The following is a 27,075-nucleotide window of genomic DNA, read 5'->3' as shown; positions in this document are numbered from 1 at the left end:
TTATAACCGGTAGAAAGGTTAACACGTCCAACCTTTTTTTCCTGTCTCTGCAGAAGTACTGTTGACGACCTGTGGCTGACAGCAGAATCTGGAGCCTTTCATCTGTGGCAGAGCAGCCTGGGCCAGGAGAAGAGCTGGACTTACACAAACACACACACAGTAATTCTCCAGCGTAAAATGTGACACAGGAGACTCGACGCATCGCACTGCTCATTGTGGAGGAAGTTGGCTACAAGGACGAGCATGCATCAGGTTTCATCACCAACTGAAGCCTCACATGCTGTAGCCGAACTCTATTTAGGTTATGCACAAACACAAAATACCTGTGTGTGTGTGTGTATGTGTATGTGTGTGCGCGTGTGTGTGCGCGCATGTTTGTGTGTGTTCACATGAATGACCCGGAGCTGTCGGGCAGTATTCAGCGTCACAGTAAGGCTGCAGAACGGGACTACGGTACAACTGGCTGTGGCTGCACTTTACCTGGAGGCTTCTGTGTGGAATAAAGATTGATGCAATATTTCTTCATCATTACAGCCTTATTAGAGATTCAATGCCTTCACAACAATGGGTTTCTTTCTTTTTTTTCTTTCTTATCCTTTGGATGCGCCTCATTCTTAAAGTCATTGGAAGCTATAAGCACAGTTTACTATGTTATGCAGATTGGAGCAATAACTCTTGCCTCTATGCTTTAGACTGTAACTGAGCATCATTACCCTGTTCTAAGCAAACAAATGGTACTGCAGTATTAGATGTCTCAAATGTCCTCTGTGAATATGAATTGTAAATATCCTACAAAATATATCAGACATGCTTTTTAAAGGCCCATTATTGCACAAAGTATGAGACCTGGTTGTATTTTTGTGTCCCATAGGTCAATACTGATTTGGTTGTTTTGCTTCTTTTTTTCTTTTTTTTTTTTTTTTTTTGCTGTTGCAAATATTGCAGGTGTGTTTTGGGTTTTCCTTCCTCTGTTTTGTCATTTTCTTAATGCTGTATTTTTAAATTTTCCCAGAAGTCGTGTATTTCATGTTTTAGAGAGGCACTTTTTACTTGTGACGAGGATCTGATGAGTTGAAGGTTTGAGCTTTCACACCGTCAGAGGTTTCATTAGAGGATGGTGACGGCGAATTCTGTCAGGACAGTCGATTACGTAAACTTGTTGTTTTGTTGCTGTGTGTGTGTGTGTGTGCGCGTCTGTGTGTGCGCGTCTGTGTGTGTGTGTACGTGTGTGTGTGTGGGTGTGTGTGTGTGTGTGTGTGTGTGTGCGCGCGCGCGTCTGCGCATGTGTGTGTGTGTGCGTCTGCGCGCGTGTGTGTGTGTGTGTGTGTGTGCGCGTGCGTGCGTGCGCGCGCAGTACAGTGAAGACGGGAAAACACCCTTCAGTTCACCAACAGGCCTGGTCCTAGCAGAGCTCTCTCCCTACCACCAGCTTTGTCTGTCGAGTGTATTTTATTCACAGCATCTTCTTTTGACTGTTATTCTCAACCCGCTGAATCTACCTTTTCAACATGCGCGATCCAAAGATATTTTTCCACATCTCTGTATAGTTTCTGAGGTTTCTGGTGTACATTTTTTATGATATGTGTTATATTATTCTGATGGTAAATGGGTACATATCATTGATCTGTAATAGCATATGATGGTTATGTACTGTAAGTGTATCAGCTATCAGTGCAGGGCAAAGAGGACTGGAAGGTCTCAGTCCCACAGCAGAAAGTTTTTACATCCAGAAAAAAACAAAGCATGTTTTGCTGTGAAAGAGAAATACCAATGGAATGAAATCCACTTGAAGACATATCAATTTCTCTTCTATTTTTCAGGAAACAACTTCATTTTATGTCCAGATTTTGTTACTTCAGGAAAATGGAACTTTGTAGAGTTTGAATGAAGTGCAAAAAGAGGCAAGAGATCATTTGGTTTGTTTTTGTTTTTCTTTGCGTGGAGGTAAGATAAGCTGTCATTTTACAGGATGTATATTACAGATTTTTTTCTTTTGATGTTGATATTGATGTAAATACAAATTTCTATTTAAACACTCTTGACTGTGATTCTCTAATTATATACTGACTGATTATGAGCAGTGATGCATGCATGTAATTTACTCAGTTCTCAGTCTGGTAACAGTTAATATCAGCCAGTATATATAGACGTAATAATCATTCCTGATCAAACAAAACAGATGAGCACTGCTGCAGCTTGTCAGGTTATGAAGGAATAATCCACTTCCATTTTTAGATCTAATATTCTTCTGTCAGAAGAAAATCTTTCAATATTACTCCTTGCTTAGTATTGGAGAAAGGCTTAGATACAATAGCTTCTTTCAGGTTATTGTAAGACCCACACAGTATGAGGCGCTAACATCTAAACAAGTGCACGCACAGACAGTGATGGAAGAACAATTCAGATCCTTTACTTCAGTAAAAATAGATTAAAGTATTGATCCAACTGTATATAACTACTTGTGAAGAGTTGTGATACAGTATTCTGAGGTATTTTAGTTAGCACACTGTAAAATTACAATTGTCCTGTCTTCTAAAATCTGTGCTAGTAGAAGTACAGATGTGTAATTAGCAGAATTTACTTAAATGATCAGAAGAAAAACTACTCATTCTTCCTTGTGACTCATGCATCATCATATATATCATTAGATGCTGATTATCATGTTGTAGCTTTTTGAAGTGGAGCTAGTTTTAACTACTTTATATACAGTTTGGTTGTTTAATCTATAGTTTCCCAAAGGTTGAGCCCATCTGAAGGGTCACAAAATAGGATCCTGAGGATCCCTGTACCCCACTTTGAGACCCACTGCCATAAAGAACCTGATGCCTGCCTGCATTCATTATGCAATTTACTGCCCACTTGTGGTGGCAGCAGGGTATTGACCCTGAAAGCTAGCTTGACTTGCAGCCCTTTTATATACAGTTTATGTTCCAGCCATTAAAGACCATTAGAGTTGGTAATGACTTGTACCGTTCTGAGATCAGTTATGATATTGCAGGCCTAATACACATGCGCAAGGGTCTGGAAACAAAACTTCCGCATTAAGCCTCAAGAAGAAGTAGCAGCAAGTAAACGATCAAATGACTGATTTATCATATCTGTGCAAGATCTGCAGTAAATTTGAGACAGAATATTGTCACAGAAAGAGCGCGGCTCCTTTCAGGAATAGATCAGTACGTGTTCAGTGTGTGTAAAGGGCTAGAGAGAGAGAGAGAGAGAGAGAGCGGTGATACTGGCGACTAGAGCAGAGGGCTAGTTAGTTAGCAGTTAGCAGTATAGCCGTGAACGTACAGTGCCATGTACTCCAGTATGTAAGAAAGTAAATGCTACGACTCCTCAAGACCCAAGTTCCCACGTCTCAGCTGTACTTCAACTACGAGCCAAGAAACGTTAACAATACTGAGACTGGAAAATACAAGATTCTGCAATGTGACTGGAGTGAGTCATTGTCAGTTAATGGTGAATATGTTGAAGATTACCATATAAGTGATATTTTTCCTTGATACTGTAAATTTGATGTGTTAACTGACAGTTCAGAAAATAATCCTAAAACTTCTTCAGCCAGGAAGGACAAGGTTAAGATGTCCAGACAGAGAGCAGCAAGATGCAGGAGAGAGATTTCAGCACAGGAAAAACAGGCGGCACAAAATCATGAGACAGAACAGCCCCTGAATTTAAGAGAGATTTGCTGCTGCTACTGTCATCAAAAGGTATGTTTTAGACTGGTCCATATGTATGGCATTGGTGTAGTGCAGCTAGTGTGTATGTAAAAGTCACTGCACACCACTGAATACAGTATAAATACCATACTGGAGCTTTAGTGGGAAATGTTTAGAAAAAAATGTGGTAGTGTGGTCACATTCTGTATGATTAGATTATTATTACTGAATTTTAATGCTGTATATGTAACAGTCTATCATATTCTTTAGATGGTCATGTTTTGTATGTAAAGTAATTCAGTTGTCACGAAAACATGATGGACTAGAAAGTGTAATATTTTCTCTGAGTATAAGTATGAAGCTAAAGTAAAGCTTAAGTAAAAGTGTTTGAATGATGACTGTTCATTTAATAACAAATGTTATTGCAGTAATGTAGTACAGTACCAAACACCAAACAGTATAAACTTTACCAGAGGGCGGCGCTGTTGTCTACTAATGTCTCCAGCACCTCCATCGCCTCACACAGCAGCTGATACACAAGCTTTTTACTCTGCGAGAGACTGCAGTTCATTCTATGGTCACCAGAGGGCGCTAACTTCATGCCTGACGGACTGGAGGTTTGACTCATGTTTATGGACAGGGATTACAATAATAACAATCATTTGGAATGAAACAAATATAAATTGGATTAAATGGTTATAGAGTGATAAAATAATGGTTATAAATACATTTTTTAGTCGAGAACAGCTTTATTGTGAAGACCAGCATAGCCTGGTCTTCATTTTCTCCACAGCTCAACCAGATTACGTAAGAGATTTGTATCTGCCTTATAGATAATTACAAGTGATTAAGAGTTCAAAGAAGAAAGACTATTATGATTTAGCAGTATGAAAGAAAACAGTGAGGAGTTTTTATATGTTAGACAGTTCTGTTTAAACACTTATTGACACTTCCCTAACGGCTCAAGCAGAGTAGGTTTCTAAAAAAAAAAGTCAAGTGTATATATTAATAGCAAACTTATAACATACGACTGTACTGTGGGAATCTCTACCCGAGAGCAACTCTCTCTCTCTCTCCCTCTCGGAGTGTTGGCGTGGTTCCCGGCCCATCTGCGGCCTGGCCCGTGGATTACTGTTTGTTAATGTTTCAATCAGCTGTGTGTTGAGGAATGTGGAGCTATTTAACCTGAACTTCCCCAGGTGTGCCGAGGCGCCGCTCAGTCTGGGCCCCGCCGCCCTCCCCTGCCCTTGGCACAAAGCTATCACACAAACACAATCACACACTGGCCACGCCGGGGCTGCAGCTGTGCGCATCGCACCGCAGGGAAATGGGAAAAACATTGCACCAGGGAGACAGAATAAATCTTATAACGAGTCGCCTCGCCAAAGCAATTTTAACCCCTGCAGTGCCGGCGAAACTAGAAAACTGTTGATTTACACCGTTACATATTGAAACACCACATTTAAATGGATGTTTTATGAAGTGAAACAAACTTTTATCTTATTTGTTTCATATTTTTCATTCCTAGTAAACCATCTTACATCATTTTATCTATCTGAATAAATGTGTTGAATACACGAAGAATCTTAAATCCTCTTGGGAAAAAAAAAGTAATGACGACGATTTTCTCTTAAACTTTAATTCAAACTCTGTGTTTATTTGCCAAGATCTGTCGACCTGACGATTTAAAGGGAGACTTCCTCTTGTAATGTGATACGTTAATGACCCATAGAGAGGCAAATTACCAATTTAACTGGCTGTGAGCCATTATGTTGACCACCAGCTTTGGTTTTATGTTACCTGAATGACTTAACAGCCCTTTCTTGGTGTAGCACTTTTTTTTTAGTGACGACCACTTTACACTCTCCTAGTACTCAGCTACAAGATAAGCTATTCAGATGTATAGGAAGGCCTGCGATTAATCACAATGGTAATAAGGCCATAACAGCCCATAATAACCACCCAAGTGTTGTCTTACAAGACTATATCCCAGCTGTGGTATATGTTAAGTAATCAGCAGTGAAACCTCCCAGCTATATGATGTGATACTACACTTTAACTCAGACTCCTTTTCTCCCTCTCCCTCCCCTCTCTCTTACACACACAAACACAGTGACACAGTGGAATTCTTGTTCAAAAATAATTGTCTTGTTTTAATAAAAACACCAATAAGGTACATTGTAAGAAAACAATATCTTCACATAATGAGGCATTGTAATATACAATACAGTTTGTCGCTCAGGAATCTGAGAAATTTACTTTTTTTCTTTTACAAAACGTTGAATTCTCTACATGGTTTACACAAGATACAAAGAGCGTGACAGAAACATTAGCTTTCTTTAGAAACTCTACAAGCAACAAGCGGCTGCTGGCTGCACTGAACTTGTCTTGGTCCTCCGGCTAACCCAGTCTCTATCTGGACACTACCGGTCTTCTTCTCTCAGGACCCTCTGATGAATCGAGAGTCGTGAGCGGCAGAGATCCTCGCCGCCGGAGGATGTCCACACAACGTTATTTTTCTAGCATTGGGAGTTTGAAACGTCCCTACACAGTTCAAGGTTTTTTATTGATGTGGTCGAGAAGTCACATCAGGTAGCCTTGTTCGTTCTTGGCGGTGCTCCCTGTGGGGTCATGGTGCGATGCTCCACGAGCTCTTAACGGCACATAATCCTGTCATCTGAGCATCCATTCTGCGGGAAAAGAGAAGAGAAGGGCGATTAGTTCATTTGCTCCGGGAGGATGCAAAGCAGTCACAAAGCAATCTGGTACGCCAAAGGAACTTTTACGCACGCATAATGAAATATCAAATACACGTTACAGGGGTGCACGCAACTCAGTGGCACAGTGAACTGCACTTTGAGAATATAGCAGTGAATATGAAGAGATATTTACCTCCACTGAGATGCTGGCGATCTCTGCGTTCAGGGTGGTCAGCGGTGTGCGGGGGACGTTGCCGGCGGAGTGCTGGCGGCTCTTCTCCGGCTCGTCCAGCTCGACCTGCAGGTCCCAGATGTAATCGATTACGTGCTGCAGGATCTCCACTTTGCTGGCCTTCTTGTTAGTGGGCAGGGTGGGCACGAGCTCCTTCAGCTTGCTGTAGCAGCTGTTCATGTCCTGCAGGAAGACGGTCATCTGCTCGTCCAGAAGCGGGATCTTGCACTTGGAGATGGTCAGACTCTGATCGGACAGGCAGCGCACCACGTCCTCTCCGCCGACTTTGCTCTTCAGGGCGCAGGTAGATCCGACAACCTTCATCTTGATTAGTGTATAAGGTGTAGTTTCCAAGGATGACGAGGAAAAAGAATTGTTCAGAAATAGTTGAGCAACGGCGTTTCTACTCCTCTTGGAGATGTGAGCAAGGGAATGTTGACAGTTTGCAACATCCACATGGGCAAACCTCCTCCGGTTTATAGCAGTGCAGGAGCAGGGGGCGTGTCCGAAAGCTCCTGTTTGAAGGCGGTGAGCCAATCACATTGCTACGTTTGTATTGATGGGTCGGTCCACAACCTCACTCTCAGCCAATGATTGCGCTCGCCTGGTTATCGGGATTTACAATCTGTTTGAGGGATGGCGTTACAAATGGAAACAAATGTGTGTCTTTTATTGGTAATATGTGGGAATCCAGCTGTCCATGGCTTGGGGACTCTGCAGGTGTAGATTGCCTGGGGACAGTCAAGGGGTGGTGAATGCCTGGGTATGTACTGTGAGAATGTGTGTGGGATGGGACAGGATGAATAGGATGAATGGCTAATGATAATTAGGCTACCACAGTGCCCCAGATTTGCCTCTCACAATTGTTGATGGCGCTGCAGATGTTGGCGACAATAGTACAGTAAAGTTAGACAACTGATCACATAGAGAGGCCAAACAATTCTGGGAAAAGATTCACTTTTTATTAACTTAAATTAGTTCAAGATGACGAGGTTTGTTATAGACCCTTTTTGTGAACTGCGTGGAATTCAGTTACAAAAGAGATTAGCAGCTTATTCAATTTATCAGACCATTAGTCTAATAACATTACCATCTGAGGGCAGACTGTTGATCGTTTTGGAAAACATGCTGCGCAGTCATTCCCACACCACTGCTCCCTGGACAAAATCTCTGCCTTCGAGCTCAGAGCTTTCTTTATGTTCTCAAACTGCATTTTTCTCGGAGCACAGACTCTTTTTCCTGCATCTGTGTGCTGAAGGAAGCCCAGTGTGAGCAGCAGCTTCACGGATTCCTTCACATGTTTCTGCAGTGTGTGCTCAGCCTTGTGTGCACACTCAGATCACATCGCCCTGTTCTGAATCTTCCCCCCAGATTGTCCAAACAAGCCCGAGCAGACTGGCAGGCGCCAGCGCGGTGACGTCACCCATTCATCCGAGCCTTGACGCCTGTCAGCCTGGCGCCGCTCGGGCGGTCTCCATGGAGACGTCAAACAAGAGAGCTCGCACTCTGAGCTCCTCCGCTCACCTGCGTGGCGCGCGGAGCCCTGAGAACAAACCGGCTCCGGAGCTTTGTCGTTCATTTATCACCTTAAAGCAGCGGGATGGGATTACCGCCCCGCGCACCTGCAGAGCAGACGCTGTCAGCCGGTTAACAGCGCTGAGGCGGGGGAGGAGGAAGGGTCAGCATTGTGCTGTTACCGCGTTTTAACACTAAATAATAACTGCTGCATTCCCACACACAGCCTGCTTTCACTACTGTATACCCCTGTGGTTAGCCTACTATAAAAAAAAATAAATAAATTCTGTTTCATGCATTTTATTTTTGCTGTATGACAGTTTATGTCAAATAGTAATAATAATATTTATTAATAATAAATTTAACTTGTAGCCTACAGATACATTTCGAAGTAATAATATAAATAAATAAATAAATAATCTAATAAGGAGTAAATACGTTTCCAAAAGACTGAAAAAGTATTTTTCCACAATATTGCAACAACAATAATAAGTTTCTTATTATAATATGATATCAACTATCATAATAGTGGAAGAAGTAAGTAGCCTATAAAAGTAACAACACTGATATACTCCATTACAATAACCTTAGAACTCCTGAATTCAAAAATCTATTGAAGTAAAAGTACTAAGTATTTCAGCTGTGACATAAATGTAGTGGAGCAACAAGTGCATCATTACCCCTTTGAAATACAATGAAATAAAGTTATAAAGCAGCATAACATAGAAATAATAAAGTAAAGTATGAGCAGCTGAAATTGTTCTTAAGCACAGTACTTAACTAAAGGTACTTAGTAACATTTCACCACTGTATAACATCACATGTTATGTTATGGTTATAATTGGTTTTACTGACCAGGATCTGGTCACTGCTTGTAGATGTTTTTTTTTTGTTTGTTTTTTTCAATTTTTTGGGAAATATAAAAAGAAGTTTTTTGGAACATGAATATGCTGGCATTTATACAGACTAACACAGTACACAGTTTTTCACATTGTCTTGAGGGAATAAAAACAGCTTTTTCTCTTCAGATTTGAATATAAATGCTATTTAAAGAACCACTGCTAATATCTGCACAGATGTTATACCAGCCCACAGATAACGTCAGCGTTGCTTTCTTGTAACAAAGTTAACTACCACCGGCACTGTTTCTTCTAGCTCTTGCAGTAGCCTGTAAAAACTTTTTAAAAAACTTTCTTTTTTTCCCTTTTCTTTTTTTGCCCTCTGTCCTAGGTCGCAGCTGACAGGGCGGAGGGAGGGCCGGGTGGGTAGAACAATGGGAGTGCGGTGCAGGGATTGTGGGAGAGAATCTAGGCTGGAGCCACAGTGTCTGGAGCGCCCCTCCACTCCCCTCATCCAGCTTTTGTTCAGCTGCAAAAGCTATCAGCACTTCCTACTGACACCAACAATAACTCCACACAGCTGGGCCCTTTTTAGCCTGTTTACAGCACATCAAGGCGAGGGGAGAGAGAAGACAGAGGGATGAGGCAGAGGAGGGGAAAGAAAAGTGAAACATATTAGCTCCTGATTTTAACTGACAGAATGGCAGTGCCCTCTCCCAGCTCCCCTTCCCTCCTTCATCGCTGACACACAATTAATTTCCCAGTGGACTCGTTATATGTGAGCCGATTATCACTCAGTATTTTATTTCTGCGACAGGCTACTGTTTCTGTCAGTGCTGTTGCAACATCCTGCACCCATCAAACAGCAGAGAGGCAACACTTGTCTTTTTTTTATTTTTTTTTAGGACATTGTGTATCTTGGCTATATTTGTGCCAGCACACAAACCATTTCCCAGTAGCGTTTTTTCAGGATAAACTTTTCCATTTGGTGGAGGGGAAACATATTAGCTAATACGCCCTCTTTATCGCTTCAGCAAATAGATCTACAAAAGCACACTACAGGAAGCCGCAAGGGGAAAAGTTGGTGCAGGAATTCATTCAGAGGAAATGGGACATTCCAGCAATGCTTTCACACTTTTGCTGCTGTTATTATTGCTGTGGGGACAATAAGTAATGCTCATACTACTTCCTGAAACATGAAAGTGACCAAGCAACAATGATGGTAGAGGAGAATAAATGGTTTCTTAGACAGAGGATTTTACTTCAGTATGATTATTGAGATACACTGTTGAAAAGAAACGGGGAGGAATTTGATAATGAGAGGAGAGCACCACATGCAAGTTTTCAACAATTTTTACTCACACACACACACAGACACACACACACATGCACGCACGCACGCACACACACACACACACACACACACACACACACACACACACACACACACACACACACACACACACACCATCTCCTCGCAGCTGTGGGATTAGTTTCCAGTTCCCAGTCAGGCTCTTCCTGTTTGCTTGATAATGATCACACCTGTGTGCAGGTGTGTGGAGAGGCTCATATGAGACTGGGAGGGGTGTGTGTGGTGTCAAATACAAAAAACTTCCACACCACAATGTCACATCTATCCTCGGCTGAGTGATGATTGATTTGTGACACTCAAGACTCATCAGTCACAGGTACAAGTGGAGGAAGTTTGTGAAGAATGTGAGAGTTTGTAACACAGTGTGTCACTGTTTCAGTGGGGGTGTGTTATGTATGTTTCCGCCTGGATTCCTGGTGTGCCTCGGCGTGGCCTGGCACCTCCCTGGGCAGCCCAGCCTCTGTAATGACTGAGGACCCGTGGTTGGGAGTCACTTCCTGTGGGAGTCCTGGTTCAGAGATGTGTCATCAGCAGTGCAGACCGACTGGAGCCTCGCCGCCTGTTGGGTGTTTTTCCTGTGTGCAGGCAGCAGACTGGGTGGGTGGACGGATGCCTCCCCCTGAGAGCCAGGAGCATGTTATAGGAACACTATCTCCATCTGATAGTTGGTGTGCGGCGAAGCCTCACAGAGGTCCTTGAAGCCACACAGGTGTCCTCTGCTCTGTGTCCTTGGCCCCTGGAGGACTCACAGGGACAGCTTGGTCTCTATTTTTTTCTCTCACTTGTGTACATGTGTATGTGTGTGTGCATTCACCGGACCCAAAGCTCACCCCTCCTTTACACCCCTGTGGCCATCTCCCTCCGCCTGGTTCCCACACACACTATCAAAGCCCTTTAATGGCTTCTAATTAGCTCCCCATCTGCTGGTGACAGCGCACTGGTGGCATGCTAAAGCACCCATTGAGAGCATAGGCATTGTGCTCTGGAATACTTTCCACTCCAGTGGCAATTGCCTGGTGAGAGAGCTTTAGTTGGGGGTGTGGGGGGTGCTGGGGTGGGGCTGGGTGAGAAGGAGGAGGGGGAGGAGGGGATGCTGGGTAGAGTTCTCTACGGTCAGGGGCTTGGGGGAGGGCAGGGGTGGAGGGATACACAATGGGAGACAGTGTTACGGCTTGTTGCAAATCTAATAACGCCCGAGTCCCTTTTCCGTCCGCTCATCACCCCCCAGCACCACCAGCAACTATTTCACCCCTCCTTCTACTTCTTTCACTTCAGCAACAGTTTGCCGCTGACACCACACAGCAGACGCTCGAGTGAGCTTACACCGACTTTGCGCAGAGGCTACGGTGAAACCGGCAACACAACCTGATGAGGTGCTCCATTGTCCTGAGGAGCCCCATGGCTATAGCTCCCCTCTTGAACAATAGCTGCACCTCTATAGAAACTGTAAATGTTGCCTAATGAGGCCTCTTCATTAGCAGAACCTGTCTATGTGTGAATGCTGCCTGTTTGTCAGATCCTATAAGGCCTTCTCCTTTCCAGGACTTCCAGCAGGGCCCAGGTCCACCAGTAGCAGAAGGGGAGACCAGCTGTTCCCAGCTGGTAGCCAGGAGATGCCTATGGGGGACAGGCCTGATTGCTGCTGGCCAGCTGCCCCCTGCTGTAGGAGGGAGATGGAGAACAAGCAAATGCTTCTGGGAAACCATCAGATCAGCTCCAGTAATATCCTTGTTCTATTTCCACAGATTGCAAATTTAGATAAATATATATATATATATATATATACTGTATACATGTTTTAATTAAGGCATTTAGCTGACTTAGAAAGGGACATTAAATCCTTAGTCATCATCAACACCTGACAGAAAAAAGGAAAAAGCTACAAATCTATCAGAGTATTTCTGTGAATTTGTCAAATAAGATAGAAGAGCAATAAAAATTAGAGTTGTATAAGAGCAGACACATATTGCGTATTTCTAACTACATATTTTACACATACTATACAAGAACATATGATGAAGTTCTAACAGGAAACTGAACTAATCTCATTCTGGTGTTTTTCAGATTCCATGGCAACTGAATGCACCACTTTGAAATGACAAGTAAGAGCCTATGTAAAGGCACGTATTTGTGTGTGTTTCTGTGTGTGTGTGTGTGTGTGTGTGTGTGTGTGTGTGTGTGTGTGTGAGAGACGAATGGTCTGTCACCTGACCTCTCTCTCCGTCCCACACACACACACATACACACACAAACCCCGCACATCCCCACAGCTGCACGGAGGCGTCCAGTCAGCACGGCCAGGGGACATGGGAGCCAAAGCCCAAAGATGGAGCATGGACAGTGGCAGCTGGGGAGCTGACAAAGCCCCATTCAGAGGGCCCAGGCCTGGGGACAATGGCTGGGCCAGGCTGAGCCCTCTCCTCCACTCTTCCACCCAAAGATTAATACTTCAGATGGGCTTCCCAGTGGCAGGCAGGGCTAAAAGGAGAGCCCTCCTGTTTGTCACTGGGCATTGTGCGAGTCGCCTGAGAACCAACCTCTTGGATGGGCTTGACAAATGAGAGCCGCCATTGACAGTGAACAGATTGGGCCTGCCACTTTTGTTTTGATTGTGGAGCGGGTATAATCAAGTTATTTGGGCCTTGGGGAGTTTTTGTTTCTCTCTCCTGATGCTCTTGACACTAAAGTCCCACCTTAACAGTCTATGCTGGCTCAGCTGTGATCTGAGCCTGCTCAAGTTTCCCTCCTTGTTTGTTGTTTCTATTTATCAAAGCTGTATAGAGGGTGCAACAGCAAGAGGAAGTTAATTTACTTGGGTGTGGGAATCTGGCTATCCATTCATGTGGTCTACAGAAGGCAGTGCAGGTGCAACAGGTGTAGGTGTGCATATTCTTGTCACAGTCAATAGAGCTACAGTGCAGCGTTATTGTAATGTTTTCTATGCAGATGTCCCTCGTACACCTGACCTCAATAACGTGTTAAAAGAAACAGCTCAGCCAGGGGACTACAGTAACTAGAGACCCTGTTAGGTAAGGGTGGGGTGGGGGCAAAACGCAGGCTAGGGTTACCCCTCCCCCTCCCCCCCCACACACACACACACACACACACCTCACCCCACCCCTACCCTTCACTCTGTAAGTGCAGCACAGGTGTTTAGCCCCCAGCAAGGCAGCATTTCTGGTTAAACTGTAGGAACGCTGCCCCGCCTTCACACTGGGAACTAGCAGTGGCCACAGAGTACACAGCGTCACACCTGCACACCTGCACTTCCAGTCAGTGTTTTGCTACTGTGATCACATCAGATGATTTCACAACAGGAATCATTCTTCCACAGAATCTCGTCAGAGAAGAAAGTACACATGCAGTCAGCATTTTTTTGTGCAAATGTCATTTTAAGCCCTGTAGCTGAATTAATCTGACTTAAAATTCACTTTCACTGTTTGACAACGCAACAAGCGAGGACTGAATCTTTGTTTTCATGTGCTGTGGCTACAGTAAGGGAGGCCTGGGACCATCTGCCCTGTCTGTCCCGGTGTTATTGCTTTGCATCGACCAGCTATTCTCACGATAAAGGAATGTGCCCTTCTTGTAAACATACATTGACCCCCCGCAAGTGCCACAAGCTTCATTCCCTTTCCCTGTTCCCTCCCATCCCTCCTCTCACGCCTGGGTGTCCCTTCATCCACCCCAGTCTCCATCACCGTCTCATCCACCCCCCCCCGAGTCCTTCTACTGCCAGTGTCTCAGTCCCCTCGGCTGCCTGCTGAAGATCCTCCTCTGGTTCCCACATAGAACTGAGACACACACAGCTAAGACAAGCGCCCTGCTTTTCATCCAGGGCCCTATTCCAGGAATACGCTTGTGTGAAACTTCGATGCAGCAGAAGGTGCCCTACTTTTAAACTTCATTCTTCTCCCTGGGATTGTTTCAGGGGGTTTAACAAAAGGGGAAATAGACTGTGTGCGGGTCAGCAGGGGTGTGTGTGTATGTGCATCTAGGTTATACTCGGGTGCATGTGTTCGCGTGCACGCCTGTGTTTATGCAACAGTGTGTATGTGTGTGTGTGCACGTGAGGGGAGGGCTGGAGGATTATAAAGAGGAAGTGAATGGGAAGTACACACTCAGTGACAAAATAAGAGGGAGACATTCCTTTGCTGCCCCTCCCCTCCTCCTCCCGGCTCCCTCTTTCTCTCCTCTCCCTCTGCTGTGGCAGGGCCCTGGGAAAATCAAACAGGTGGTTTGGGCCTGGCAGGAAAGCTGGCTGGGCCCGGGGTGGGCAGGCCTACAGGCTGCTGGGGGCTATCAAAAGCTCTTAGGCCCAGCTTTAGGCCAGCACTCTGAATGGCCCCGGGCTTCATTATCATGTGAATTCTGGGAACTGCCCCGGGCCCCCAGTAACACCAGTGAGCTGCCCATATGGCGTTCGCTTGGCAACTAGGGAGACCCGGCAACCCCACACCAACCCCCCAGCAACCCCACCACCCCCCCGTCCCTTCCAGTGCTTCTCCTCCATTCCAGCACTCCTGATATCAAAGGAGGACAAGGAGGAGAGGGAGGAGGAGAGGGAGGCAGAGGCCCAGAGCCCCCATCCCCAGCCCTCTCCTGGGGGGGCTGGACCACACAGAGCAGCGCTGGACAGTCCTTAGGGACCCTGGATAACACCGCTGCCCTGTAGGGCACTACAGCTAGCCTGGCTCTGGGTGGATTTAGCCATTGAATTAGCATTAAAGACACATTCTAAAGCTGTCAATTTAGCATCACAGATAAAGATGTCAGCAGCCTCTCCACTTCATGAGGGTTGCTCCTCATCAGCTGCCCTCCTCCTCCTCCTCCCATCGTCCCACTATTCACTGAGGAATTTAGAGGCTGAATTCCCTCTGATTGATCACTATTGAGGCCCAATCACCACAGGAAAAATTCCTAGCACACAGCACAGCAAAATTCATCTGTTGATCTTAGTGAAATGTGTGGTTGTAGAAGTCAGTCACAAAAGCTCTTCCAGTTTCTCTTTCCATTTTTGATTACTCACCCCTGGCATTTTGTTCCCAGTATTGCACATAATTTTATTCAATGTTAATTGGAGGGAGATATTTAAATCATAGTGTGACCAGGCCTGTAGTGAGCCGTAGCAACAAAAATAATCACAGTAAAATTCATACCATCTGCAGTGATATGTTGTAGGCGTACTGGTACAAGCAGCCCCCCATAAGCATTCCAGTTTCATTAGCAGTGACATGAAAAAAACCCAAAGAAATCCATCTGAAGTAAATAACCTTGTGAGTCATCTGATTTTCCTGGATGAGGATGAGGACACTTCTGCAGAGGAGATGTCACTTAACAGCAGTGCAGGAATGCTGCTCCGGCTGCTGCAGTTGGCCACCTGTGTTATAATGTAGTGGGGGTTAGAAGGAGGAGGAAGTGTGTGAGCGCTGTGTGTTATATGCGCCATATGATGTCATGCTGATGAAGAGACTTTGGATGGCTTCGGCATTGTTCATTGTGATTACTGATGTATGCGTATTCATGTGTGTGTGTGTGTGTATCTCTATATGTGAGTGCACCTGTGTGAGACTGGGGAGTGATCTTATATGGCACATGTGGATAATCTAGTCAGCTTACTTCACCACTTGCACCTGTGATAAGGAAGGCGCAGTATGGAAAACAGAAGAGAGCAAAACAAGGAGGGAGGGAGGAGTGAGTGAGAGGGAGAGAGAGGTAGAGAGAGAATTAGAGAGAGAGAGAGAGAGAGAGAGAGACGAAAGTGTGATCTGACTTCTGAGGAACTCTACTGGTGATTCATTCTGTTACACATGGAGCGATTCACTCCCTGTGCAGCTGTGCGGGCCACATGCGCAATATGATTTCACAACATCTTCCCTGTCCTTGGAAATTCCTTTTTTTCATGCAGCCCTCTCACCCCCTTCCCTCCTGTCAATGTGCTGGCGGTGTTATTCTGACAGAGAGGCAGGTGCACGACTTAGTCATTCTTCTCTTCCCCAAATTGCTCCGTGCTTCACTGAAGCTTTAGTCAGCTAGAAGGGCTTGACCAAGAAGCCCCGTCACAGTCATGTGTTTATCATACAGTAGGGTTCACAGTGCTGCTAGTGATGGTGTTGTTGTTATCACTCAGCTCACCACTGCTCCCGTAGGTGTCAACAGCCAGCTGGGAGCAGGACAGTGATGTCTCAGCCACAGAAACTCAAGTGACTCAGCATTTCTAGTTCTCAGTTGTTGTTCTTTGCCCTGGAGTGTTAGTTTATCTTTACAGTATCACCGTCTCTCTTTCTAGGATTCGATCTGCTCCATGTCCAGTCGTGACCCAGGGGAGCGTCTGTGGGATTCCACCCAGGATGACGTATGTGTGCTGGGGACGTGAATCATCCCGCAGCTGCCCCCCTTACCGGCTCCAGCTCCGCAGGAGCAATGCAGCCAACGTTCAAACTGCTCTGTTTAAAACAAACCCGAGCTCATAACAGTGAGGGAACTAAAGTCACTTCGAAGCCACAATGATGTTGTGTTCAATTATGTTCAATTATCCCGGAACATGATCGTTCCGGATAGATTAGGCTGCGCTCACGTGAGACATGGCATCTGCAAGGCTTGATTCTGTTGTCATTGCCTGACAATACACTTCAGTGCAGGAGCTAAGTGTCATAGACAGTAGATTGGATAAACAACTCTGCAGCTGAGACACCGGCTAAATTCAGGTTGAATAGGATTTTAATTCAAGAGGCTCATAATTTATTTTGCCAATGACATGCTTTAATACTTTGAATGCGATCAGGATGCAATAGGGATGTATCGGCAGTGACACTGACCTTATTACGCTGATCTGGTATCAACCGTGACATGACGTTTCCAAATTAAATACAGTGTCTTTGTCAATGTCATTATGTAATTCTGTATTTTCTGATATCAGTTACATCCATTTAGTCAAAGTTGGCCCACGGGTCAGTTCCCTGGACTCATGTTACCTTACATGAAAATGATTCCAGTGTGTTACATAGAAAAAGAGAGCATAAGGTATCGATCAGTGCTCGGTATGAGCAGATACCCCGAACTGAAGCATGAGAGTCAGTATCCGAAAATAAAAAAGTCAGATCTGTGCATCCCTAGAAGGCAATGTGTTCTTCAGCTTTCTCACAAGTCTTGAACATCAACTTAACAACAACATGGGAAGGTTTTCAGCCACTGCGTCTGTTTATGTTTAACAGAATGAACCCACCTGACACAAACACTGATGTCTGCCACAAGAGAGGCTGAATGGGTCCAAATGGGTTACAGAGCCGCATTTGTCCATATTCAGAAAAACAACATCTAAAGAACTAGAAGATAAATTGGTGTGGTGGATGACCAGTGTGACTGACTACATGGAACTTGATAATATTGACGATTGTTACCCTTACCTTATTATCCTTATAGAGACCCTTCATAGAGACAAATAACTAAACACTTTGAACATTAGTAAAATGTTCACTACCAATGTTGCAGGAAAAACAGGTTGTCGCAGCTGAAATTATAGAATGAAAAAGGAATATAACAAGTGCTGTATTTATTGATTTCAATCATAATTATAACAATTTTATTTAGACAAAGTTCTGAACTTTGACCTCTTTTTTAAAAATGCATCAATATCTGTATTGCTTTGGTGTCAGATCTCATAACAATGTCATATCTGTTCTCGCAATGAAAATGTTCACATGCTGCTCAGTCATTGTCATGAAATTACCTGCAACATAATTGGGTAAAATATAATTTGTTGCTGTAAAGTTCAAATCACATCTGGAGGTCAGCACACGTTGTCATGGTTACATCAATCAGGTGGAAAGTATCTTCAATAATGGATACCAGCCTTTAATGAATACAACATGTTTAATATAGATATAGAATTAAGAGCTATAGTCATTGTTTCATGAAGCATTTCAATTCCTAATCCCCCCTCTCCACCTACACACACACACACACACACACACACACACACACACACACACGCACACACACACACATCTCTTATCCCTCTTCGCGCCGAAAGAGCCAGCAGGCGAAACTGAAAGAAAAGAGAATGGGCCTTCGAATGGCGAGGAATGAGAGTTGAGTTGAGGAACAAGTGAGTGAGTTGGAGAATGAGAAAATGAGAGGGAGAGACAGCATGGATTCTTTTCTTTGGGGCCTTAAAGACATGTTTCCCTCAGATGTTGGCTCTTCTTCAGATGCTAATGGTTCACTCTTATTCCCAAGCTGGGCCTTAGCATAACAATGCAGTGGAAGTGAAAGAGCTAAACCTCTGCTTTCTTTAAGAAGCCAAAGCTGGGCTTTTCTTGTGCACTAATGCCCCTCTCTCTCTTTGTGTTCCCAGTGAAAGGCCTGTGGAACGCAAAGGCAAGGTGATCACAGAGTTTACTGAAAATGAGACTGAAACAACACACGGGCCTGGGCTAAAATTGCATTGGTGAAGTCATTGTAAGCCAGGAGAAATGACCAAATATAGAGCAGTGAGTTGGCTGGCCCTGAGCCAGAGTACTCACTCTCTTGAGTATGATGACAGCAGTCATTTTGAATATTATCAGCTTTTGCTTTTAAAGCTGTTCTGAATTATGTCTGCTTGGAGAACTCCAACCCAAATGTTATGACTGTGTGTCCTGTGCTGACTCCAACATGCCAGAGTCCCATCTGAGAAGCAGTTGTGAGCCTGAAGGGTTTTTGGATGAACTGCGGTCTGACCATGACCAGTCTTTAGTAGATACTGTTGTGAGGCCCCTGATAGCCGCTGATAGCAAACTGAGAGCATATGGTTTCCTGCTCTATCATTTATCAGGGAAGAATGAACAGGACCAGAGGTAAAGGACATGCAGGAGGACACGAAGATACTGTACAACTCACACCGGCTGAGCTGAGGCGCGATGACTTCAACTTATCTGTGTTTGTGCTCAGTCAAACTGTTCCTTCTTATTATACGTCATTTAATTTTCTGCCTTTCTGCTAAAGTGGTTCTTTCAAATTTGGAGCGTTCTCAAAGGGCACATTTGAGACGTGGTTTCGCGGCTGGCTGGCATTTTGCAGCTGCATGTTTATGACAGACGCACATGAAAATATTGTACACTGAAAATATATGTTACAATTTTAAAGAGGCAGTCTGCAGCTTTTAACTATTAATACCATAACAGAAATAAAAAAAATAAGAGTATTGATCTGATGCAGGGAGATCAAAGTGTCACATGAGAAAAATAGCTCAAAAGCAGATGCATGGTGTAGATAAGAGGAATGAACTTAAAACAAAGGTACTACATATACCATACATAAATAATACGTGTATATAGTGTTAGAAGAAGTTAGGGTGAAGAGTTAAGGTCCAGTTGCACAGTAAGTGATATGAGTTAAAAAGGTGCTACTGCTGTCAGTGACATGTGAACTCTAAGAAATCCAAATGAGGCTTCATCCGTTGTCCTTCAGACCTCACGATGACAATAGACGACTAAGTACCCCCCAATTACCAGGTTTTAACCCATTAACACCTCTGATGTTCTCCCTCTTCTCTCTCTGTGCCAGTATCTCTCCCTCACCCCCCCCCCCCCCCCCCCCTTTATGCACATAAGCAGTCGGCCCAGGTGCAACACAGAGGAAGTTAGCACCTCCTCACCACAGCTACTCACTCTATTTACATGCAAAACGATGGGCTTAGTCAGAGAATGTGTGAACACAGGTGTGTGTGTGAGTGGGACGTGGTGGGGATGTTGTCACGGGAGCCACTAATCTGTTTGTCCTGACGTGCTCTGTGTTTGCTCAGAAACTGTTGAATCGCGGTGTTGTGTAATTAGATGTTTTGTGGAAACACATTTCAGATTTCTATTGTAAGAGACTGCAGAAGGAGAAGAGCAGCTGAAAATATGCCTCACACAAACACAAGCCTGCATTTACTTGTGCTGAATCGAGCTTTTTGTGCTCTCTCATTTGTGTGTGTATGTGTGTGTAGGTTGAGAGGAAGTCAGTGGTGGCACCCAATGTCATTTGAAGCGGAGCGCCTGGCGCCACAGCATCAGCATCATCACTCACTGGTGCCAGGCTCATTTTTATAAGCACTCACTAAATGACACACAGCTGGCGGCATGGAGACAGCTGTCACTGCCGTCACTACGCCCTAATCTGTCTCTCCCTCTCTCTATGTGTCTTTCCCTCTCTTTTCCTCCTCTCTCACACTCTGGTGTTCAGCTGGAGTTGCCTCCCTTCCTCCTCCCTCCTCCCTCCCTTCAGGATCCAGACTTTGTGGAGCCGAAGCTGCAAAAACTCACTTCCTGGAGCTGGTGTTCACTTCCTTTTCTTTTTGTGGGACTTCCTGTGCTGCCTCTGTGATCAGACCGGTCAGAGCTGACTCTCTGGGAGAGACTTCCTGATGCACAGACAGCTGGGGAGATAATTCTCTCTTTCTGCCTTTGTCAGGATTTTTTTTTTCTATCTCTCTTTCTGTGTCTCCAGAGGTCTTCTTTTCCCCCTGTACTGTTTTTCCATTTACTCTGCTAAGCCGCAGGTTTATTTTGATACGATGCAAAGCGAATCTGATCCCCCAGAGACAGATCATCTTCTGAGAGGGCAGACCTATGAAACACACAGGAAAATGAGCCTAACAGATATCATACATCCTAATGATATCAGACCAAGGCACAAAGCTCAGTTCATACCTGCTGATCTGGAGAGAATATCTCGCAATATCGCACCAGGCTGTCCCATCCATTAGTACTGATGTTCACCTCATCCAGCACCTCGCCCTCCCCTCTGGCTGTGAGTGGAGGAATGTAGTGGGTGTGGGTGTGTGGGCCCTGGTAGCGAGCAGAGACTGGCTCTAGTCGGTACGCCAAGCCCAAGAGCAGGCTCCTGTGATGGGGCAGGCAGGACAGAGCACAGACAGCTTGTAAGAGGGAGGCCTCAGTGGGTGAGTAAACACAGGCCTACAGAGAGAAACAGAGAGCGATAGAGGGAAAAGGCGCATAAGGAGCGAGAGTGTAGGAGGTGTAGGAGAAAATATAGTTTGATTTCAGACGCCTCTCTGTCTGATCTGTTGGTGTATCACATCCTGCAACACATCACCCATCATCCCTGAATGTTATTTTATCACTGTGCAATACTGTAACAGTTTTTATCTCACAAATGTGTCACAAAAAAAAAAAAAAAAAAATGAAACTCCTGGCAAAAGCATCCACTACTCTTTCCACCACTTCCTCTCCTTATGTCCATCTGGCCACCTGGGCCGCTGGTGGCAGGCCCAGGGTCAGGCCAGAGGAGAGAGGGCAGCAGGGAGCAGGACTAGCCTGGGGATGGAGCTAAAGGATCCTGGGGTGCTAGGTGACATGGCCTAAGGAGCCAGTATGCCACCTCGACGTCCCCCCGCACAGAGGCCAAACTGTGAGAGGCTCCTTTGAACCGAAGGGATGTGGCTCACACATGGGCTCCTTCCAGACAGAACACGGTGTGTGTCAGGAGGCTCTGTGCTTTGTGCAACGGACAAATGGGTTTAGTGTGTTGCTCCTCTGTTTGCACGGCTGCTCTCATATGTTTGAGGTTCTCTGAGGGGAATGACCTGGCGGGGGCAATAAATAGTTGGACTGGATAACTAGTGTTGTTTCACCTTACCACTCTAGTCTATATTCAGACAAGCCCAAGGGATACCTATTGAAGTGTACGGGTGCTTAAGGTTTATATCACCTCTGTTAACATCTACACAGATTGTATCAAGGTGTCCAGAATCTGAACTATGCAAACAGCTAAAAACAGACAAGTGATACAAGTGAAGGAACCTTGGAGAGATAACAGTATCTTGTAGCAACCTCTGGCAGTTTCACTTTCCTTACACAACCAAAATAACAGCAGCAGTGATACAATCTCATTCACAATCCATCATAATTAAAGCAATGTAGTTTTTGGGACTCATTCTCTGGGATGGGGGTTTTTGGAGGGAGGGAGGACGAGGCCAGAGCTCTGGGCATGTTCCGACGGAATCCCCCATCACTGCCGTGCTCTGGCCCCGGTCCGCCTGGCTCGGACTGGCTGGCTGTTCCCTGGAGTGCTGAGTGACAGGAGTACACGGCGGCCTCTCCACACGTCCCCCACTTCCTGAGCTACTGCTGGGCTCGGCAGCCTTTGGGAGCTCCACATGGCAGCAGGCTAAGTACACACACAGGAAGAGGTGACATCTGAAACAGCAAATGCTGCAATGGTTTGTTTGTCATCTCTTCGAACTGGTGAAAGTTTTGAGTGTGTCCATTGTATCCCAGGGCCCTCTCCTCACACTGAGGCACATGGCAATGTCCAGCAGTCAAATTCAACATGAATACTTTCATTTTATTTATTTGAAACTGCTGTGAAACACTTCAGTTCGTCCATAATTTCTTTGACACTACGTGAAAGACAGTGACAAACATGGCAACCTTTGAAAGAATACAAAATATTACCAGCTGGCCTATTTATCTAAAATGAAGTTCAGCAAAGAATCCTACATTTACATTGATACATCTAACATTTTCAGTTGGGAGAACAAATGTGTCTCTTATACGCTGATACAGTTATCACAACAAAAGAGCTACAATGTGATTATTTGTCATGCAAAACTTTTATTTTTAGCTTCAAATCATACAAATGTGCTTGATAAGTCCATGAGAAATCTAATAATGAATTCAAATACTTCCAAGGTATTAATCAGCTTAGCCCAGAATGTTTTTTTCATATAAAAGGAGATGCTTTAGGAGAGCTCAGGGATGAATGTGTAATGAGCTCGAAATAACCTAAAGCCCTTTTTTTTCTCTCTTTTTCTCTTCTCTGTGTCCTCCCTCCCTCCTCCCCTCTCTGTCTTTTTTTCTCCTCTTTTGGGAAACATGCCTTTCCCAGCTGCACAGCCCCCACAGCGCGAGGCCAGGCCAGGAGCACAGCTGGCCAGACTTGGTGGAGCCAGTCGACAGGCGCATGGAGCGCAGCCCGCCCAGGGCCCGCTTCCTCCGCAAACATGCCCAGGTGTGGGGCCTCCGAGCTGGGCTTCTGATCTCCACCAAACAGCACTGTGTGTGTGTGTGTGTGTGTGTGTGTGTGTGTGTGTGTGTGTGTGTGTGTGTGTGTGTGTGTGTGTGTGTGTAGGGAGGGACTATGGGATGAGGGATCAAAGAAGGCAAAAGGGAGGAAGAGGAGTAGGGGGAGAGGGGGCTGTGAAGATGGGTGGATATCGGGGGGGGGGGGGGGTGTCCCTGCTGAAGCTGTGTCAACACTGTGTGTTAATGTGTGTGAGTATGTGTATCTGTATCTGCATGTGTTTGTGTTTCGGGAAGTGAGGGGTCACCCCTGGGGGAGACAGTGGGCAACAACAATTACTGCAGCATTGTAGCTAAATTGTGTCTGAATTGTTCGTCCCTGCCCACAGTCAGTCTGTGCCAGGAGAGAAAGGCTTAGAGTGGGTACGTAATTACTGAGCAGTGGTACATTTAAAAGATGCAACACTGCTTGTTAGCATATAATAGAAAATAAATGATCACCTGCAGGATGAGTACACACGCGTGCAGAGCTCAGATGGCTGTTTGAAGAAAGCAATTCTGTGCAGATTACTGATTACCCTCCACATTTAACCATATCTGACTAGATTTCTAGATTTCTGCTGCGCTCCTTGAGCTCTGGTCTTAACACACTTAAACAAAAACACACTTGTGAACGTATCCAGCTCAGGCCACAGCGTTCGCCTGAGTAACTTTCCTATAAATCACTTCATAAATCACTGCACAAATGTACACTTAAACGATTTCAGATTGCTTCGTAACAGTGACATTACCTGCGGCTGATTTGATATGCAACCCCCTCCCTTACCCCTGTTTTTTTTACTGTGTTACAACTGATGGTGACCTCACTCTGGCCTGGTTGAGATCCAATCCAAGCATTTAACATTATAACCAGATTCCAACACACACATGTGCCTTCAAATGCGTGCACTCACACACAGGAACAGCTTCCACACGCTGCACCAGATGAAACATAGTGTAACAGGAGGCGTATGAGCTGGGGTCAGATCAGATAAGGCGAGGCCAGACAGCCTCAGATAAGCTCTTTGAACGGTTCTATCTGCAGCGTCAGGAAGACGCTCTCCCCTCCAGCCGTTTCACATGATGACTGCTGGCCAGGCGGCTGCTGCTGGCCTGTTTGTGGCCTGGCCCTGCTACTAATTAACTGGGAGAGCCCAGGGCCCTCTGACTGACTGCCTTGTCTCTTGCAATCCCCCCCACTCAGGATTGCTCATGCATGCATGCTAACAGACACTCATGCAAATACACACATAGACACACTGATTCCTATCTGTTGTGGACCCCAGGAGGATCTTGGATGGTGTAGGTGGCCCTCTTGTGGTACAGAGTGGAGGCTGTGGAGTATAGTAAGATGTGCTCCCCTTGCTGTTGAATCTTGCTCTCTCTCTCTCTGAAAAGAAGACCACATGTAAGGACAAACATGTCTGGTGTTTCATGCTGAAACTGCTACCTAGGCTTGAAACTAACAATTACTTTCAATCTGGATTAATCTGTCATTTATTTTTAGGATTAAGCAATTCATCATTCGCTCCCAGCCGGGGGTGCTTCTACCTCAGGGGTGACCTCAGCAGTTTCCAGGGGGTCTGTGGAAAGAATCTCAAGCAGTTTTACTAATTTGAAAAATTAGAAATTGTGGAAAATATACATCTGCATCTTGAGTCAGTGTAACACAACTGACTGTGTTGCGATTGGAGTTCAGCTTCTGCCACTCTGAGCGGTAGCAATACAAATGCAAACTTAAACAAAGCCACTGAAAACTGTGCCACTTGTGTATAACCAATAGTGTTAAATAACAACCTTAACAATCCATGTAAAGGAACCCATTTTGAACATGAGGGGTGATGTCAGTGAAGCAGTACTGACTCTGACAGGGCCACAGGGACACATCAGACAAGAGAGGTAGGGCACCACTGATTTTCTAGAGCCTGAGGTGACATCTTCAAACTGCTTCTTTTGCTTGACTGAGGCCAAAACCTAAATATCTGCCGTTTACAGTTACAAAAACAGAAACTCTCATATTAGAGAAGCTGCAATCAGTGGATGTTTGATATTTTTTCTTAACATAGGTTCATTTTCTCTCCATTTATCGTCTCATCATTTCAGCATTCCTACTGACTCATAAACATCCCGGTCTTTTTGTCTGTTTCCTCATGTGAAGGCACATTGTAGGTTCTAACTAGAGCCCGTTGACGTCAAATCTCACAATGGTCATGTTGTTGAATCTTGTGCACTTCATTGTCTAATGTAAGCTTCTGATTACAGTCCAGTCGGAGGTCTGTGCTGCGTTTCAGCAGCGCTCCCCTCCCACGGTGCAGAGGTTAAAGTCCAGTTAACCTCATATGTCCAGGAGCATTCCACAGACTGTCAGCTGTTTTTTCCCTGAAGCGTCCCATTGAGGGTCTGGGCCTTGACGATGGGAAACGTCCCTTTGTATCCCCAAGACAAGGAACAAAACAATCAAGGTGTTTGAACAACCACAACGTGCACACTCGAGCACAAGCACACACACGCACACGCACACACACACCCACACACACCCACACACACTCACATATGGAGGAGGAGGCTGTGTGAGAGCTGCTGGCACTGAAATCTCACCATGAGTAAGCATAGGTATATTTAGGAGGATCAGCTGGGATTTGTGTGTGTAAGAGTGTGTGAATAGGTGTATGTGTGTGTGTGTTTCAGTTACTGTGTTTGTGTCTCGTTGGACTAAAAATGGGGGCTGGCTCACCTGTTCACACACACACACACACACACACACACACACACACACACACACACACATACACTGACCTCCACATTTTTTTCCCTGCACTCACCTGTTTGTTCAGAGGATGTCTGCAGCCTGATCAACTTAAACACAGCGCCAATGTTTCCACGCTACCTGTTTGAACAGCTGAGTGAAGCGTTGACTTTAGCACTTTGCACAATAGCACGGGATTGGTTTGGAAACACACACAGGCCTCCTCCTCCTCCTCCTGTGCTCCCTCTGCTCGCGTGGACTTGCGTGGATGTGATAAACGCTGCCCGGTGACCCACTGAAAGACCCCCCCCCCCCCCCCCCCTTTAAAAATAGCTCACTCTGGTTTGATGGATGTAACATAAGAAATCTGGTTTTAGTGCATGTTTGTGGTCAGCAATTGCTTACTATATATGGGCCGTGCTCCCAGTCCAACTCTAATTATGTGTTGAGCGCGTGATGGGAAAGGATTACACACACACACTCACATCCAGGCAGAATCTGTAATTGTGTTGTGTTAATGTTACTCTGTGGATATTGGAGTGGATGTTCAAGTATGGAAGCAGTGTGCTATTGAAGGAATGCCCTGGTGGCCAGTGGAGACTAGGGAGCAGAGCGGCAGACGAGTTGTGGTGGAGCAAAAAACAGGAGAGAAGGCAGCGTTATGACACCAAGCTGCATTCCTCTTGATCTAAGACGGCAGCTGTACAGTGGTGGGCATGGCAATGTAATTTTGAAAACTACACACATAAACACACACATTAAAAAACAAGAGGCAAAAAAGATATACATGGAAAAGGGTGGTGACTTTTAAAACTTGGACTTTTCTGTCTCATATAGGCAGTGAGGGAGGCTATTACAGGCGTAACGCGGCACACGCGGGCTCATCGGCGTCCCGTCTGTCCGCTGGCCAGCCCGTTTTTGGGGGTCCGGGCCGGAGGGGTTTTGGTGGCTGAGGTGCAGCCTGAGG

The 27,075-nt window shown here is 45.2% G+C and overlaps 2 protein-coding genes and 1 long non-coding RNA gene across 3 annotated transcripts in view; 2 read left to right on the top strand and 1 right to left on the bottom strand.

The window, feature by feature from the left end:
• Window positions 1-1,216, top strand: part of LOC111221932 (nuclear receptor coactivator 3-like) — a 31,813-nt gene extending 30,597 nt beyond the window's left edge. The window contains exon 23 of the mRNA XM_022745526.1: window positions 54-1,216. Coding sequence (XP_022601247.1) covers window positions 54-65 — 12 coding nt within the window. The 3' untranslated portion in view covers window positions 66-1,216. The remainder of the gene's footprint in view (window positions 1-53) is intronic.
• Window positions 1,217-5,773: 4,557 nt separating this feature from the next.
• Window positions 5,774-7,051, bottom strand: id1 (inhibitor of DNA binding 1, HLH protein). The gene is made up of 2 exons (XM_022745584.1): window positions 6,552-7,051; window positions 5,774-6,349 (listed from the first exon to the last, which is right to left on the bottom strand). The coding sequence occupies exons 1-2, from the start codon at window positions 6,912-6,914 to the stop codon at window positions 6,314-6,316; spliced, it is 399 nt and encodes a 132-aa protein (XP_022601305.1). The 5' UTR covers window positions 6,915-7,051; the 3' UTR covers window positions 5,774-6,313.
• Window positions 7,052-7,233: 182 nt separating this feature from the next.
• LOC111221970 lies at window positions 7,234-17,640 on the top strand. The gene is made up of 4 exons (XR_002665107.1): window positions 7,234-7,353; window positions 11,859-12,035; window positions 12,381-12,418; window positions 16,606-17,640. It is a non-coding gene; the product is annotated as an uncharacterized LOC111221970 (long non-coding RNA).
• Window positions 17,641-27,075: the final 9,435 nt, after the last annotated feature.

The sequence above is a fragment of the Seriola dumerili genome, unplaced genomic scaffold, assembly GCF_002260705.1.
Source record: "Seriola dumerili isolate Sdu_G_001 unplaced genomic scaffold, Sdu_1.0 BDQW01000088.1, whole genome shotgun sequence".
In the NCBI taxonomy this organism is placed as follows: Eukaryota; Metazoa; Chordata; class Actinopteri; order Carangiformes; family Carangidae; genus Seriola; species Seriola dumerili.
The sequence above is the reverse complement of the archived record's forward strand: the minus strand, read 5'-3'. Positions and strand labels throughout refer to the sequence as shown.

Coding starts and splice junctions, on each gene's coding strand:
- id1 (XM_022745584.1), bottom strand. CDS start 6,914: ATGAAGGTTGTCGGATCTACCTGCGCCCTGAAGAGCAAAGTCGGCGGA. Junction 6,350..6,551: donor TCGCCAGCATCTCAGTGGAG/GTAAATATCTCT, acceptor CTTTTCCCGCAG/AATGGATGCTCAGATGACAG.